The 16,331-nt window shown below is 49.0% G+C and overlaps 2 protein-coding genes across 2 annotated transcripts; one reads left to right on the top strand and one right to left on the bottom strand.

The window, feature by feature from the left end:
• Nucleotides 1-695: 695 nt before the first annotated feature.
• On the bottom strand, nt 696-6,170 carry LOC121591070 (autophagy-related protein 9A). The gene is made up of 12 exons (XM_041911436.1): nt 6,026-6,170; nt 5,776-5,953; nt 5,485-5,695; nt 5,297-5,421; nt 5,097-5,224; nt 4,825-5,009; nt 4,569-4,747; nt 4,369-4,500; nt 3,306-3,459; nt 2,123-3,228; nt 1,940-2,042; nt 696-1,863 (listed from the first exon to the last, which is right to left on the bottom strand). Exons 1-12 carry the CDS (start codon nt 6,168-6,170, stop codon nt 1,549-1,551), a joined length of 2,961 nt encoding a protein of 986 aa, XP_041767370.1. The 3' UTR covers nt 696-1,548.
• A 1,966-nt stretch (nt 6,171-8,136) lies between these two features.
• LOC121591072 (eukaryotic translation initiation factor 3 subunit F) lies at nt 8,137-9,543 on the top strand. Its single transcript, XM_041911438.1, has 3 exons — nt 8,137-8,333; nt 8,433-8,579; nt 8,658-9,543. The coding sequence occupies exons 1-3, from the start codon at nt 8,210-8,212 to the stop codon at nt 9,248-9,250; spliced, it is 864 nt and encodes a 287-aa protein (XP_041767372.1). The 5' UTR covers nt 8,137-8,209; the 3' UTR covers nt 9,251-9,543.
• Nucleotides 9,544-16,331: the final 6,788 nt, after the last annotated feature.

Below are 16,331 nucleotides of genomic sequence, written 5' to 3'. Positions count from 1 at the left end.
CTCTATTAGTGATAGGTAATCCGAGGCGGAGTCATGGATCAACTCGGACTCCGGATCATAACCGGATTCGGCTTCGCATCAATTCCGAACTGATGGATCGTATCCGGATTCGATTCCGGATCAGTCCGGATCAATCCTGATCCTGAACGAGTCCGGTAGTGTCCAAGCGACAAATACACTCACTTTGGTCCAAGCGAGTATTTTAGGTTGACGTTTCAATTACTAATTCCCAAAATGATTGTAAATTATCGTTCAAAAAATGGGTTCGTTCATTTTCAAGTAAGGCATCGAATATGTGCGATACAGTATTACAGATTAAAAACAATCTTTTTCTTTGTACTTCCCATTATATTCAATCAAAATTAAAATAGTCTTACTGTTTTTGCACCGCCAACTTAATCTACTCGCCCGTACTCGACCAGACTCGTTCAAACGCTTCCAGGCCCATCCGGATTGATCCAGACAGTTCCAGACAGGATGACTCCGGAGTCTTTCCAGTGTACGCACGCCATCCTTGATCGCAAAGTTCTTGGCCGCAAAATTCTTGGTAGCAAAATTCTTGGTCGCAAAGTTCTTGGTCGCAAAATCGTACCGATTCCGGAAAAATGGTATCTACCCATCACTAATCTCTATTCTATGGTTAATTTTCTTTCCATGCATGGGGACACACACAGACTCACAGAACACGATACATATTGAAAACGTATTAAGTTTATTTGATGCTTTTAACAAACTTATCGCGGTATCGTCGCCATTCACAGAGTTTCACTTTGCGTCGCGTGAGTTATAGAGTTATGCTTAAAGATCAAAAGATGAAATCACACAACATCGCATTAAAAACAGCTTTTCACACGAAGCTTTTCGAATGTCGCTTTACTCGATGGAGCTTTCCCCTTTCTTATATGCTGCCTTTCTTATTATATCACGCGCAACTCGATCCATTTGGCTATCATTTTACACACACACACAGCGGGGCAGTGGGGATGATGATGATGGTACGTTAAAAGTGGCCTTCATCTTTCAGAGAAGCCTTTACCAACGGCAGCGTGGTAGTAGTACAAGCAATACTCAATCATGCGTTTTTTGTTTAATTTTGCTTTCTCCCGGTTTACCTACCGTTGATCCCAGATTTAGCATTCTTTAGTAGTAGTAGTTGCCTTGAAAAAAAAATGGTTTACGAACCGTCTTGGAGTAACACCTTATTTACAATAGCACGCCCAACGTTGGCATCAAACTATTCACTTTGAATAGTACTCTCTTCGTTGTGTTTCGATCGTTACGTTTTGACGCACACGACGATTGGTAGTAGTATTTGCTAGCTCAGTATGCCTTTATCACTTTTCCAGTTCCACAGTAAACTCTGGCCTAACACACGATTGGAGACGACAACAGTACAGGCAAATCACATTCATTCCTTTCCATTCCACCGGTACTAACACACACACTCGCACTCGCACCTTAAGTTCAACCTTTAACCCCTACTGCTACTACCCTTGCTCCTGGCTAAGCATCATTTGCCGCGCTCCGTTAGACCCACTCCGCCCGGTGCTATGACTTTTTGCTACCGAGCAGCGGCGTTCGTTCGGCGGCAGCCGAACCTCCCATCGAACGGCTGCTGCTGCCGGCTTCCAGCGAACCGGAAGGGCCCGCGGTGGCTTCACCGCCACCACCACCGATAATACCCGGCGCAATCGTACGCAACGGATGGCTGACTAGCGAGGGTTGAGCAACTGTACCGAACGGGCGAATCCCTCCCGGTCCCATAAACCGGGACGCGAACGTGGTGGTGGGACGCTGGGCCGAACCGCTCGGTGGTGGTGGTGAGCCCATATCTAGCCTCAAGCTACCACCGTGACGTCGCAACTAAAACAAAGCGAAAGGAAGCAACAGTGTGAGTGGTTTTGTGGATCCGTTATTGCATTCAATCCAAGCTGCTTACATGATTGTGATGCAACTCGTGCAGGTACAGCGTACTAAGACACATGTCGGCCGTCGTAAATTCGTACGGTGCCGGTACATTCGTGGGCAGCTCGCCATAGAGACTGTACGGGGAGAGAGGGAAGCATTGGAGAGCGTTAATTCTAACAGAAGCGTCTTCTAAGCAGGGCAAATGAATGCTCACCTCGAAAGTAATCCCGTGCGCGATCCTCCGGCCGGTCCCTCCCGTCGGGACATTCCGCCACGCGTACTATACACCATCCCGTCGGTGGCGTACGTAGCAGCGTAGCGGCTGCCCTCCTCCAGCTCTGGATCCACTCCCATCGCCGCAGGAGCCGTCTGATCGATGCCGGGCTGCAGCACTTCCGGCATCAGCGCGGGCGGTGCACCCGCAGTTTCATCGTCATTCTCATGAATGTCCGCCAGGAAGGTGCTGCGTGCCGGCATGTTCGGCGCTACCGTGCTCGCGTCGGTTAGGTTTTGCTGCAGCATACGCTCAAAATCGTACGATTGTGGCCCGAAATGGTACTGGTGGGAGGATTGCACACCTGCACCACCGTGTTGAGGCGCGGGCTGCTGCTGCACGGTCGATGGCATCATGCCCGCCGGCCCGTAGCCGGGCGTCATCGGTGGTACGGGCGAACCGAACCCACCGGCACCGAGATGCATCGACAGGCCCAGATGCTGCGAGTTGGAAAGGTTGTGTGTTTGCAGGATCGGCTGTATGATGGACGAGTACTCCGCGCCCATGCTTTCCACCGACAGCAGGCTCTGGCCCATCGCGGTCGGGTTGTGCAGGCCGAGCATCATGCCCCGCTGCCGGTTCAGATCGTGCAGCGCGTGCCGCTTGATGCCCTGCACGAACTGTTTCGCTTCCGGCGGCATCTGCCAGGTGGGATTGGTAAGGGTGAAGTGGACGAGCGACAGTTCGGTTTTGCCGTGCTCGCCCTGATTGTACTGTGCCGCCGCAGCACCGGCACCAGCACCGGCAGGGCGCACTGTTGGTCCCGCTGGTGGTGGTGGTACCCGGGCACCACCACCGTCGTCGGGCGATATGAGCGGCGTTTCGCTCTCACTGTCCTTATCGTCCGCCACGACCGGTATCTGCCAGTCCGGGTTGCCGTGCTTGCGGACGTCCATCTGGGCGAAGGAACACACGTCCCCGACACCGACCACGTCCACGGTGAAGTTGCGGAAGAAGTCGACCAACTGTTGCGATTTCGGGCGCAGATCGTACAGCAGCACAAACGGTGCAACGAGCGGGCTGAACAGTTCATTCAAAATGTACATCTGTGGAAGCAGAAAGGAGGTGTTACATTTGATCATACAGCGTAGAAAAGGATACTAGGCAAGTTTATAAAACGCACAATTTTCAGCTGAAAGAACAGTTCAAACTGATCACGCACGACCGAACTGTGGGCATGGCCACGCCAGACTGAGGGTAGATAGTGCACATGGGCTAACACGTTTCGCAGCAGCTGCTCCGGACACCACACCATATTCTCGTCCGGTATAAGTGATCTGCAATGGTCAAGGGAAACGGCACATTAAAACTAGTGATGGGAAAAATGAGGATTTCGTCGGAATCGATTCTGGGTAGCTCCGAAGTTTTCTGGAATTGATTCCGGAATCGACTTCGGAATTGGTTCTGGAATCGGTTCCGGAGTAGAAATCGGCTTGGGTGCGGAATCGGCTATGGAATTTGTTCCGAAATCGGCTCCGGAATCGGTTTCGGAATTGGTTCCGGAATCGGCTTCGGAATTGGTTCCGGAATCGGCTTCGGAATTGGTTCCGGAATCGGCTTCGGAATTGGTTCCGGAATCGGCTTCGGAATTGGTTCCTGAATCAGTTCCAGAATCGACATCGGCTCCGTCATCGGAATTGGCTCTGAAATAAGAATCGGCTTCGACACGGAGTAGGTTTCGGCATCTCCATAAGAGTAGGCGTTTGGGTTCAATGACCCTAAGTATTGATAGCGGTAAAGAATCAAAAGTTACTTATAAACGATTCATTCTCATGGAGATTCCTGGACTGATTTTGCTTCTGAAACTTCTTATTTCAATGATGATCCTCGTGATGAACTGATCCTCGTTCCGTTGCTAATTCCATTTCTGAAGTCTATGCTATGCGTTACCGGAGCAAATTGCAGTTCCCTGGTCGATTCTGATTCCGGAGCCGATCCCGGAATCGGTTCCGAAATCGGCTCAGTAACCAACTCCGGAATCGGAATCGATTCCAGCGATAGAATTCATTACAGCATAGGAATCGTCTCCAGCATCAGAATCGGCTCCGAAATTGATTCCGAACACGAAATCGGCTCCGGAATTGATTCCGAACACGTAATCGGAATCGACTAGGTCCGATTCCGAGCTCCCACCACTAATTTAAAACAACCTTCTAATCTCCCTTTTGCTGACAAACCATCCGTACCTCGCAATAACGCTGATCATGCCCAGAATCGTGAAGAGCGTGAGCACATGCTGCACCTGAAACACGTCCTCGTCGTAGATAGCCAGCAGCAGGATAAGGGACGCGACACCTCCAGCATCGAAGGCGATGTTTCTGTAGCGAAGAAAGGCAAACCATTATCATCCGCAAATCGTGACAGTGCACGACATCGTGACCCTTACCTTGCTATTACGGTAAGCAGTGGTGAAGAGAACGAGTTCATGTATTTTACCGCCGGTCGGTAAGCGCGGGTCAGTCGCGCGTCCAGCTCGTGGTCGAGTTCGTTAAAATGGCGCAGGTACAGTTTGCCATACTGTGACCAGCAGCGTACACCCAGCGTGCCGGGCTCTTTTTTGATCAACTAAGGGTAGAGCGTACAAGAGGCATTAGTTAGTAGCGTTCATTGCAAAGCCGATAAACACACACACACACACTCACATCGGCATAGTTGAAGAAGAAGTACATTAGCTGACAGATGAAGATGAACGGCGAGAGTATAAAGTTGGCTATGGCGACCCACAAAATTTGCTTCGACAGTTTTGCCGCCAGCTCGTTCCGCATGCTGGGCCGCTTGTACTCCTCCCGCAGGTGCCAGCTGTTCTCGAACGGTGACCATGGTCCCCCTGCGTCAGAAAAGGGGAGGGGGGCAGAAGTTAGCGCGTGGAAACCAACAACCAAGCCAAAGTGAACCGGGTAAGAGATACACTTACAGAACAGTATTAGTCCTATGTTGTAGCGGAGCGCTTGACTCATTAGCACTACGTTTCCTAGCAATGGCAGCTTGGTGGTGGCAGGTAGCAGCGATTTGTTCATCATTGCTACCATATAGTTTTTAAATCTGCAATGCAAAGCAAAGGAAAATGGAATGATCGTACACGGAACTGACTCGATAAGCACAACAAAACAGCACCTTAATATTCTATGATAAATATCTAGCTCAGTCAGTTGCTCCTTGTTGATGCTCATCTGAATCTCGGACTGCACTTCTCGGATGCACTTTTGTACCTCGTGCCACGTTAGATTGTCTAGATCGGCCTGTCAGAAGGAATGGAAAGCACTGATAAACACTGCACCTAACCTACCGGTCCCTCTACTTACATCCTCGATCTTGAGCGCCGTGTTGTAGAACATTTTAATGTCCCAAAATTGGAAAAATTGATAGAAGAATTTAAACAACCGAAACGTCCAAAACAAACCGGCCAGCACTAGCGCCATCCACTGGAAGGCGCCGAGGTTGGCGGCACACTCCGACACACCGATCATGGCATCGCCGAGCGAAACCTTCGACTCTTGGTCGATGATTTTGTCACTGCAAAGGTAGAAAAGAAAGCCGTGTTGTAGAGTTTGCCCCAAATGACTCAGTGTAGGTAGCGGTGCAAGCGATCTTACCGAAACAGGATCGCATAGTCGATGCAGTTGAACATGTACGTGATCAGCACCACGACAAACACGAACTGGAACAGCTCGAACAGCTTCTGCAGCATCATCACGTAAAACCCATGCTTCTGGTGGTAGATGTAGACGCGGGTGAAAAACGAATCCAAATCCTCTATATGGTTCCATCGTGCTGAAAGACGGAAGAAAAGCAGGACATGAGTTTGCGGTTGGTGGTCGATGGCCATGATCTTTCCGCTTCTACCTTTACTGGTCTCCGGCACGACGTGTATCACCTGCGGTGTGTCCTCTTCCTCGATCGTTGGCGAGCGTTTGTCGGCGAACGGGTTGGTGTCCTGGTTGGTCAGTGTGTCGTACGTTTTTGCGTCAAACTGCCGGCTCGTCGTCATCGTTGTGCCACCACTGCCGCTGCTGTCGTTTCGGATGTGGGAACAGTTCGGATTCTAATTCGAGTGTCGTTCCTTTCTGCCTTTCCCTGCTGCGATTTGCGGTTTTGCTGCGCGTGGTAGTATATTGCTCTTCGGTGTCAGATTGCGTTTGGCCCGACATTCACGGCACGGTGGGGTAGCGCTATGATGCACACGGGGTTGTTTTACATTGAAAACAAACTAACAAAGTACAGCACACTACGCTCCCTGCCCTTCATCTAGTAGCGCGGGCAGAATGGCGTCGCATCGGGCAGCATCTGCGCCAAGTGGATGGAAGCGCGTGAGAGCGTGTAAGGAGGGAGAGAAAAAAGAGAAGATAAGATTTTGTTAATGCAAGCACAAATTTTGTTTACATTTGTTCACGCTTGAATAAATGTGGAACATCGTGTCTGGGATGGAGGTAACAAGTTTTTTTTTGTTTTCAAACGGAAACTCGCACGTGTTTGCACGGTGCGATTAGAAGGCTTGGCTAGGTGATGGGTGTTGAGACGCAGATTTGCATTGTCCAAAGATGACTAGACTCGCCCCTTTTATGCGTCACTGCTCTGTATGTGCTTCTGCAGTTTTGTTAAAGTAGGCGCAGAATAGAACCACTGCTTCAACATGCTCGCCCACAGAATAATTACACTAAATTCCGTAACGTGCAACATTCGATTCCATAATTCGATTGTTTTTGTTTTGCATTCAAACAAAACACCACAGGTGTGACACACTATTTTTGTGCTGCTGGTCATAAACGCACAAGGACACAGCAAGGGGACAACCACACGCGCGCACGTTCAATGTTGTTATGCTGATGATGATGATGATGATGATGGTGATGGGGATGATCGCACCACCACCTGTCTCTCTGCCAGCTGATTTTCATTCGCCTGCTTTGTGTCTGGCCTTTTGCAACGCGTTTTAACACACTTTCGCACAAACAACCCGACGGGGCTTCCGCCATCCGCGGAACCAAGTGCGTTGGAAAGCATGCCGTTCGCTAGCGCAAATAGTTTACATTGTCTGCATTACATTTATTTCTATACAGTTGAACGACCTTCGAAGGAAATTCACCTGCGAGCGAAGGAAAAGCATCGTGCATCGCAATACCTAGCGCTGGGCAAAATCGGGGTTTTCTTGTGCGTATGGCGTAGTTACACTATTTCTACATCGCACACACTCGCACCCCTCTACCTTGCAAACATTCTTCTTTTCGATCGAACTTCCACTATCTTCACATTCTCGTAACAAAGAAACACAACAACGGAGGGGGCGCGATGTCTGGATTTTTTTTTTGCTGGTGCTCACAACTCGTAACAGTCGATCAAAGGTTTGATTTTGTATAGGTTTTTGCACGGGCACAACTTCTTGCTGTTTACGTACCAATGGAACAGCATTGGGACGACAATTTCGTCCAATCCACCAAGGGCGGTTTTGCGGGAATCGGGCTATTTACAATGTCTTTGCGGACCGTCCTTGTGCCCGACGGTATGCTGCGAGCACTTATCGAAATCAAACAACATCGCTTTTGCGACTCGCAGTAATTCTCACCGTTTTTTTCTTCTTCTTTTCTTTTCTTGACCGATTTCACCCTTCCACCTGTTTTTGCATGCGTCTTTTGTCTACCTTTTCACCGAATCATGACAGCTGTGTTTGTTGTTGTTTCATTCGCTGACAGCTGATGGCCTCCCCGGTGTGGGTATTTTTATTTCGAAATCAATACTTTGCTCATTTATTAGTACAGTGTATTGGCTTTTATTTATGCTAAAAATATACAGTTTCAATTTAAATTAATAATTCGATTTAACAATGCGTACCAATTGCACCACAAATGGAGATTTCGATTTGTTTACCTTTCCTCGTGTTCGAAAATGGATTTGAGGTTCGAACGTGCTGTCAATGTTCGGCTATTCGGTATTTCTGGTCACTCTGCGAACGGGTTCGGCCCGATCCGTTTACATTGACGCGAGTTCACTTCTACGGATGCCACCGTGCGATTTTTGCTGTCCAATCTAAACATGTCGACGATTAATTTGCCACTAAATTTAACCGTGCGCGTGCATCCGGTGGTGCTGTTCCAGATTGTGGACGCCTACGAACGACGTAATGCCGACTCGGAACGTGTTATCGGGACGCTGCTGGGTAAGGAAAGGGCCCAAAAGCCCGTACAGCGGTGACACCGTCTGTGGTGCACCGCAAGCAACATAACCACAATCTTTGACACCCTCCTTCCCACCATAGGTTCCGTCGACAAGGGTGTTGTGGAGGTGACCAACTGCTTCTGCTTGCCCCACAAGGAACACACCGACCAGGTGGAGGCGGAACTGGGCTACGCGTCCGATCTGTACGAGCTGAACCAGCGCGTCAATGCGTCGGAAAACATTGTCGGTAGGTATCCACTGGTGGTAAGCTGTTCTTCCCTGGAGCTGCCGTGCGTGACGTGTTTTCCTTCTCCTTTTCTCGCAGGCTGGTGGGCAACGGGCCAGGAGGTTACGAACCACAGCTCCGTCATTCACGAATACTATGCCCGTGAGTGCACGAACCCGGTCCATCTGACGCTGGACACCTCGCTGACCGGTGCCCGCATGGGTATCAAGGCGTACGTGTGCGTGTCGCTGGGCGTCCCCGGTGGCAAGAGCGGCTGCATGTTCACGCCGATCAACGTGGAGGTGACGAGCTACGAGCCGGAAATCGTCGGTCTGCAGCTGTGCATGAAGACGATCGGCGTGCAGTCGAACCCGAGCCGCCCGCGCACCGTTTCGCCGATGCTCGACCTGGCACAGGTGACCGATGCCTCGGACAAGCTGCTGGCCCTGCTGTCCGACGTGCTCGCCTACGTGGAGGATGTGCTGAGCGAGAAGCAGCAACCGGAGAACACCGTCGGACGGGCGCTGCTCGATCTGATCCACTCGGTGCCGAACATGACGGGAGACCAATTTGCGCAAATGTTCAACTCGAACGTCAAGGACTTGTTAATGGTGGTCACGTTGTCGCAGCTAATTAAAACTCAACTGCAATTGAATGAAAAGCTAACGTCACTCACATCGTTCCTCAACTGAGAAGGGGTGCAGCGCAATTGTTAAACCGCAGCTTAGCTGGCCAACGGCCGGCTAAGAAAGGAGCAGAGGAGGCATAGAGGAGATTGCTTGTGCAGGAGAGGAAGAAGAAGGGTTTGGGTCTGTGTCAGGTGTCCGAAAAACAGTGAACGATAACGATAAATTATTCCAGACTTGAAAATCGTCGTACGGTATTAATAAACGACAGCATTATCGTGCTGGGGAATGAACACAGAAAAAAAACAACTTGGAACGAAGATCAACTTTGCCAAAAGAAGACAATTATGATTCAATTGTACTTACCTAGAGAATAATGAAAAAAATCGTGAATAATTTTTTGTCCATATTCTGTGGTAAGTCCATTCCAAACAAACTACTGTATATTATTTTTCGTCAATTTCTTCGCCATCAACGAAAAGAAAAACGAAATTTTCTTATTTTCCGCAAGAGATGATAAAAAAATATTCCCGCCCTAAATGGATATGGATATGAATTTATGAATGACAACCACATGTCAGCCATGCGTACGATCAACCTCAATGCAAATATTAAGTAATGCATTACACCTGCCCTACCTGCAACGGTCTATCACTGCCCAGCGATCTTGAAACGGACAATTTTGGTAATTCGCAGTATGTATTCGCTCTCCCGCCGCTAGCCCAAAAATAAACACCGTTTCCGAAGCGAAACACGTGTTGCGAAGTTGATGGAAGAAGGGTTTGGCCGCCATCCATCAATCAATAGTTCCGCTGCATTGCATTGCGTTGTGTGGTACGCATGCATAAAACAAAAACTGCATTGAGTGTTGCACACGTTTCACACTCCAGGCGGATGACCTATTTCTGTTGTCCATCAGCTGCTTGTGACGAATTATTAAAGCGCCCTTTTACGGTTTGGTTCGCACATTTTGCAATTTCTTGATCGGTACGATTGGTACACGTTAGATGTATTCTAATAAATCAAATACTAACGTTTAATTTGCCACCCCCCCTCCCCCATCCCCCTCCTAATAGAGCCCTTTAAGATCGCATCAAACTGTGAGCATGATCGCGCTCATCGGATAACAAAAAGGTACAGTTATTAATCCGTGAGCTAATGAAAAACGGCAACTTCAACGCGCGCTTGATTGATCTGTGATCGGGTTGGGTGTATTGCAAATCGCACACCCACCGCAACAGCCATACTGGCCGCTGAGGCGTGTGAGTTCGTTCTTCCACAGGTTCCAAGCTCCCTCGGCGGGAGACGTTCCGGAACCGAGAGCCCTGCGAAGGTCGAAGGTCGAAACATTGGGAAAGGAAAATGATACACCTAAGCCGGGGGAGAGGACATATTTATCATTTGCTAACACAGCTGGACAGGCTGGACGCATCAGTGCTGCTTACGAATTAATAGCCGGTTTCGGATCGCGACCCGAACTCCGTTATTATCCACTCTCGATTTCATCGATTGTGCAAATACGATGAAACGAAGCGACCGGCCGCGTGCCGATGACATCAGCCGATGCAACCGATGCAACCAATGGTGACGGTTGCCACGGCGGCTGCATTCCGACCGTTTCCGCAGTTCGCTCAGGTACGGCATCCGGCTGCCGTCAACCGACTCTCACCGCACCACTAATCAGCGACGGCTGTTCGGTTCTGATGGCCAAATGGTTCGCATTTCATTGCGTAGAACGATGCGCAAGACGCTGAATTGCGTCGGGAGATTATGTCATTTGGTGCAATTGGATCTTTTCGGACCGTTCTTGGCCATTGAAATGCCAACTGCCCCTGCCATGAGCGAAAAGTGAGCTGGTGCGTAAAGAGATACCCTCCTCACCTTTTTGCTGCCGTGATCGTAACAAAAAAAGGGTTAGTTTTTACCTTCTAGATCAGATGTTCAGAGCTGAGGAGCCCTTTAAGGGGAATGGAAAGATTAAGAGGTACGATTATGTGATCACCTTTTTATCAGTGGCCACAATAAATCAACATGAAAATAACGTTAAATGACATCTTAACAAATCAAACGACTGGAATGCCCTACCCGCTCTCCCAGCTCGCCACATTATCGGGTGTGTTTAAACTAGTCTCGCCGGCTGAGACTTTCAGGTTATTTGCCAAACGGACGGGGTTCACCCGTCGAGCCCGCTTGGTTCGAGTTTGGTCAATGGTGGAGTTCGTTGACTTGATTTACTCGTTGCCGTGCCGAAAGGGGGTTGTTGTTTTATCAACAACAAGCCATAATTGAAAGTGTGCATTGCATTGAATGCATCAACCGGCACGAGTCGTCGTCTGCAGTGCATCGCGATGTGTGGTGCAGTTCAATAGGCCGCATTTAACCGTGTCAACAAGCTGGAGCTTATTATTTGAATTGTTCTTTAATTGTTATTTAATAATTATTATTATTATAATCAAACAAGTTTTACCAATAGCTAGCAAATGTTCAATATTTTAGAATATGTATGATCGTTGCAGTGAAATACCCTCTAGCGAAATTGCGGCACTAATTTAAACCCTCAACGTTTTACAATTAACTTTGCAACCGGATTGGACTTATGATAAATAGCAGGAAGGGCTTCCAGTAAGGTAAAAGCCAACGAAATGGTAAAGCTAGATGAGTTAATTAATGCCACCCGGTTGTCCTTACGCCGGTGTCACATTTGTTGTGAGCGATCACGCTGTCGTAGTGCGGCTGTAAATGACAGTTAGCATTTAAAAACTGTACCCTGCAGACTTGGGATCACTTAATTATGGATTTACTGCAGCCTCCTCTGCTTGATTTGATGGATGGTTGGTATTTTAGATGTATTTACACCACCGCAAAGAAGCTCCTTACTTATTCGCCCACAGATTATCCCAAGCTGTACCTTTATTAACCGCTCTGGATTCAATTAGCAAAGCTCGCACATCGCTGAACCGGCCGATCTTTGCTAACAAGGGTCATCAAAGGGTTGATTCCATGCCGAAACATTGCGCAGACAGCCAGCCAGCCAGCCAGCCATCGCTTTGAACCTTCCGGGCAACGTTGGCTTGCATGGCAAACCGATGGCGGTCGGTCGGTCGGTCGGCTGCACCGCTGGCAATTACACCTCCAGTACGATCGGTTGCGCTATAAATAATTGTCGTGATTAAAATGTGATTCCGTGGCGGGTTCGGGTACAACACATTTTGGGCAAAAACGTGCACCACGTTAACGCCCGCCCGCTGCCCGTGTAAATGCCGGTCCGGTGTGCTTCCCTTCGAGCGGTAGTCGATCAACCGGGGAGCGCGAACGCGCGCGCGCTCAGACACAGTTTACAATTCGGGGAGGGGTAGGGTTGCTGTTCATCCCAGAGCGTTCCAGAGAGGGAGAGAAGTAGAAATCGATAAAAAATAGGTAGTGTAAACAATCCGAAAACTAAAAATTCGCGCCACGGCCGGCATGTTTGGGGCCATCGCGCAGTGGCAGAGCGATCGTGACCGCACGGCAACACACTCGTCCGCGCAGGCGACGAACCCATTGAACCGTTGGAGGGTGCCTATTATGAGCCATACTGCCATCAGCTGGCATTAGAACAGAGCCGGAACGCCGCCGGGCCTTCAATTACCGGGTGCGATGGAGGGTTTGCAAAGGGTTGTTGCTTTTTTGTTTTCTTTTTTAGTCCAACTGCACTTTGAATTGGAAATAAAGATACAAAAGGTGTTACGAATACGTATTGCCTTATCCACGATGCTCTAGTATTGATTGTGTTTTGTACAAAAAAACCGATGCACACAACACTTGCCGCTAGACAAGATCGCGCAAGACAAGACGAAACGAACGAAGCTTTCAAATGGAACGAGACAAAGCAATAGCAGTTGGTCCGTTTGTTCTAACACAGATCGTTTCCTTCACCTTTTGTACTAAACAGCCCTCCAAAGTGCTGCATTTTGCTGCACCACCGGGAAGGGCCCAACCGTGGTGTGATTCATGGAAGTGGTCAACACTTCCACGGGGTTTGATTAAAAATTATCACCCCATTGCTGTTGCTAAACTATAATCGCTTGTTTGTTTGATTAATCACCTTCTTGGACCGCAAGGGATCTGCGGCACGGATCAATTCAGGGCCATTCCAATGGGCCTTGCTGCAAACACCGGGCGCGTGTTGTGGGCTACTTGTGGGTCTTAACCGCAATGTCCGCGGTATGATTTGTTGTGATCGACGTCCGGTTCGGGGCAAATCAATCGATGGAATGAGTGTTTTTTCCCCCGCTCATCAGCATTAACTTGCTGTACACTTGGGAAGGCCCCATTGGCACGATAAGCTTCTCATAACTAAAACAAAATAACTATTATTATGCTTTCAACGGTCCCCTATCGGTATTGCGATCTGTTTTTCTTCTTCACTTTTTTGTTCCTTCGCTCGCTTACTCGTGATCTTAAACACCCACACCCCCCCCCCCCCCGCCATGTGCAAACGATTCAGGTCGGAGATCTTAAATGTCCATAAAATGGCACGAGGTGTTGGAAAATTAACCTCAAACGGTTATTACATTTTTCCTGCACTAGTGCGGACCTCACCCTGCTCGATAATCGTTGCAATTCAATCTAAAGAAACTGTATGAAAGGGCGGCGAGCCACACCAGCATTTGAGCGGAGGGACACTTTGCTGCCAGAAGATGATTAATCATTGGTCCACACTCCCTGGCGAGCGATGGCAATTGATCGCTCTCTAAATATCAATCGCAATCGCTTGGGTAATTAAGTTGGCAATTTTTGACACGCTGATAAATTGCATTCCATGCCCGGTGGAACAGCTGTTTGGGCTGATTAGTGATGGGAGAAGTTGGCAATGTTTCGAAGTCGTCTGGGATCTGATTCCGAACGATTTGGCACCGACCCCGGATGGTTTCAAGTTTCGACCAGCATTATACGGAGCCGTTTGGAGTGGTCCAAATTCGTATGAAGTAGCAATCGGAGTCGACCGGAATCGGAATCATCTAGAGTCGTCAGGAGCATTAAGGAATCATCCAGAGCATTGCTGTCGTCGCTGGCCTATTCTTACAAACAAAGGCCTGTTTACGAAGTGCACGCGTAAAGCAAAAGATGAAATAATAATAAAAATACCGACTGCGGGCTACTCCGACACCAGTTTGATTCCGATTCTGGCTGACTTCAGTCCACTGCGACTCCTGGCGACTTCTACTTTGAATGAATCGTACTTCAGACTCTTTCGACTCGGGACGACACCGACTCCGGACGACTCCAACTCCGGGTGAATCTAGCGATTTCTGTTTTAGCAGAAGTTGGAATCGGACTGCCAATAACCCGAGTCACTCCAGCGAGCACAACACTACTTCGGCTGCAACGACGTCTAGTGTTAACCGTAGGCAAATGTCTTCCGTATCGAATGCAATCGTAGTGCGATGATTGCGGATCTACCTTGACCCGGCAGTGGTTCTCATTCCCCGCGGGAGCAATCTTGGTTTTGCTTCAATTTTATTTAGAACAGCAGTCTCCTCGCAAAAGTGTTGCTGCAGTAACTGGTGAACCACTCAAAGCAGCAGCAGCACTCAAAGATCCGCGTTTCGCTCTTGGGCGACATGTCTGGAACGACTACCAAATGGCTACCAGCCCCTCGGTTCATTAGTGTGTTTATCTCGATCACCAAGATCCGGGCCCGTAAGGCGACAGCGATAGGCCACCGGCAGAACGGTGGACCGTTTGTCTCTTGAAATGTCCCCCCTTCCCCCATTATTGTGCCCTCGGGTACACGGTTGAAACAATCGTGCACGTTGTGTGTACGGGGCACTAATGGAGTAAGCTCAACGCACACCGATTGGTTTCACACCTCAGGGGTCGCGGTGCACGGTTCTGTTCTTGTGTCGAGTGTGCAACATTGAACATTTCCCACCACATATATTTGACCATGAAAGGAAGGGTTTTTGTGTTTGCACAGTCGATTGTTCCTATTGCGTTTTGCGTTCCTATTGCCTCTTATCACAGCAATGCCCGTTTTGGCGATTCGCGGGACAGTGACTACGGAAGGTAAGCAGCAAGTTAGCAGATTCTGGAGATGATTGCGCCCCGGTACATTACATGCATAAACAGCGGCCACCCCCAGCGGGGACGGCAAGCCGAATAATTACAGCACCCGTTTTGCCAGCAGCAGTAAACTGGACATCGTTAGACACACACACACACACGCATACATATGATAGTTAGTATCCATTGTTGAACAGGATGGCTAGAGGGTGATTAGTTCCCCCAAGGCGGTGGAATATGGCGACAGCGGAAAGGGTACCCGAACGCTTGTCAGCTGACCCCTCTGGGCGACCGATAGCCGTAAGCGTTGGTAAGGTTGGTAAAGTGTCACCCCACGGTGGTCTTTGGCCGCCGTTACAAGGACAAATGTGCATTGTTTGAAGTGGCGGCGTTTCGCCTGCGCAAAGATTACACACCGCCAAAGTTGCTTGCGTTTGATGAGGCTCGTCACATTTGCATGCTTTTGATACGGGGTGAGGGTTAACGGTGTGCGCGACTGTCGCTAGCAGCACACTGAAGTGGACGATTAGTAATCCAGACGTTTCATTAGACGATCATCATTCATAATCCAGGGGGAAAATGTCTGTGAAATTGTCATTTAACGGTAGAGATTGAGGACGTTAGTTAGATGACAGGATCATAGTGTTTTAAGCATCTGTATGATATGATGATCATCTCCATTAGAAATGGAGCTGCCTTACATTGTTAGCATTGGGGCAGTGATGTGAATCTAATGCTCTATTGAATTATTTGATTCATTTCTGAATTTTAAAACCAATATCTATCCTGGTGTGTCGTTCGGAATATTGATTTAAAGACACCAAACAACCAATAGGACCCCTCGATCGATTGCGTTCATTCAACGCCACAACTCTACACACCGTGCACTGTTTAGTTCCGCATTTTTACCAACTTCGGTCCGCAGCCCAACTACCCGCCAATCCATCCGCGAGCACCGTTGGCGTGTAGAAAGCAAACTAATAAAGCATAACCGCTACCGAACCGTACGCACGCGGCTACACCGTTTCCCTACCAAACTAGGATACACGTGATCGGCATGCCGGCCGGCAGACGCACGCATCGGCAGAGGTCCCACATTGAA

This window comes from Anopheles merus, chromosome 2R (genome assembly GCF_017562075.2).
Source record: "Anopheles merus strain MAF chromosome 2R, AmerM5.1, whole genome shotgun sequence".
Classification (NCBI taxonomy): Eukaryota; Metazoa; Arthropoda; class Insecta; order Diptera; family Culicidae; genus Anopheles; species Anopheles merus.
Note: the sequence above shows the minus strand (reverse complement) of the source record. Positions and strands in the feature narration are given on the sequence as shown.

Coding starts and splice junctions, on each gene's coding strand:
- LOC121591070 (XM_041911436.1), bottom strand. CDS start 6,170: ATGACGACGAGCCGGCAGTTTGACGCAAAAACGTACGACACACTGACC. Junction 5,422..5,484: donor CGGCGCTCAAGATCGAGGAT/GTAAGTAGAGGG, acceptor TCCTTCTGACAG/GCCGATCTAGACAATCTAAC. Junction 3,460..4,368: donor ATGATCAGCGTTATTGCGAG/GTACGGATGGTT, acceptor TGACCATTGCAG/ATCACTTATACCGGACGAGA.
- LOC121591072 (XM_041911438.1), top strand. CDS start 8,210: ATGTCGACGATTAATTTGCCACTAAATTTAACCGTGCGCGTGCATCCG. Junction 8,334..8,432: donor TGTTATCGGGACGCTGCTGG/GTAAGGAAAGGG, acceptor TTCCCACCATAG/GTTCCGTCGACAAGGGTGTT. Junction 8,580..8,657: donor TGCGTCGGAAAACATTGTCG/GTAGGTATCCAC, acceptor CTTTTCTCGCAG/GCTGGTGGGCAACGGGCCAG.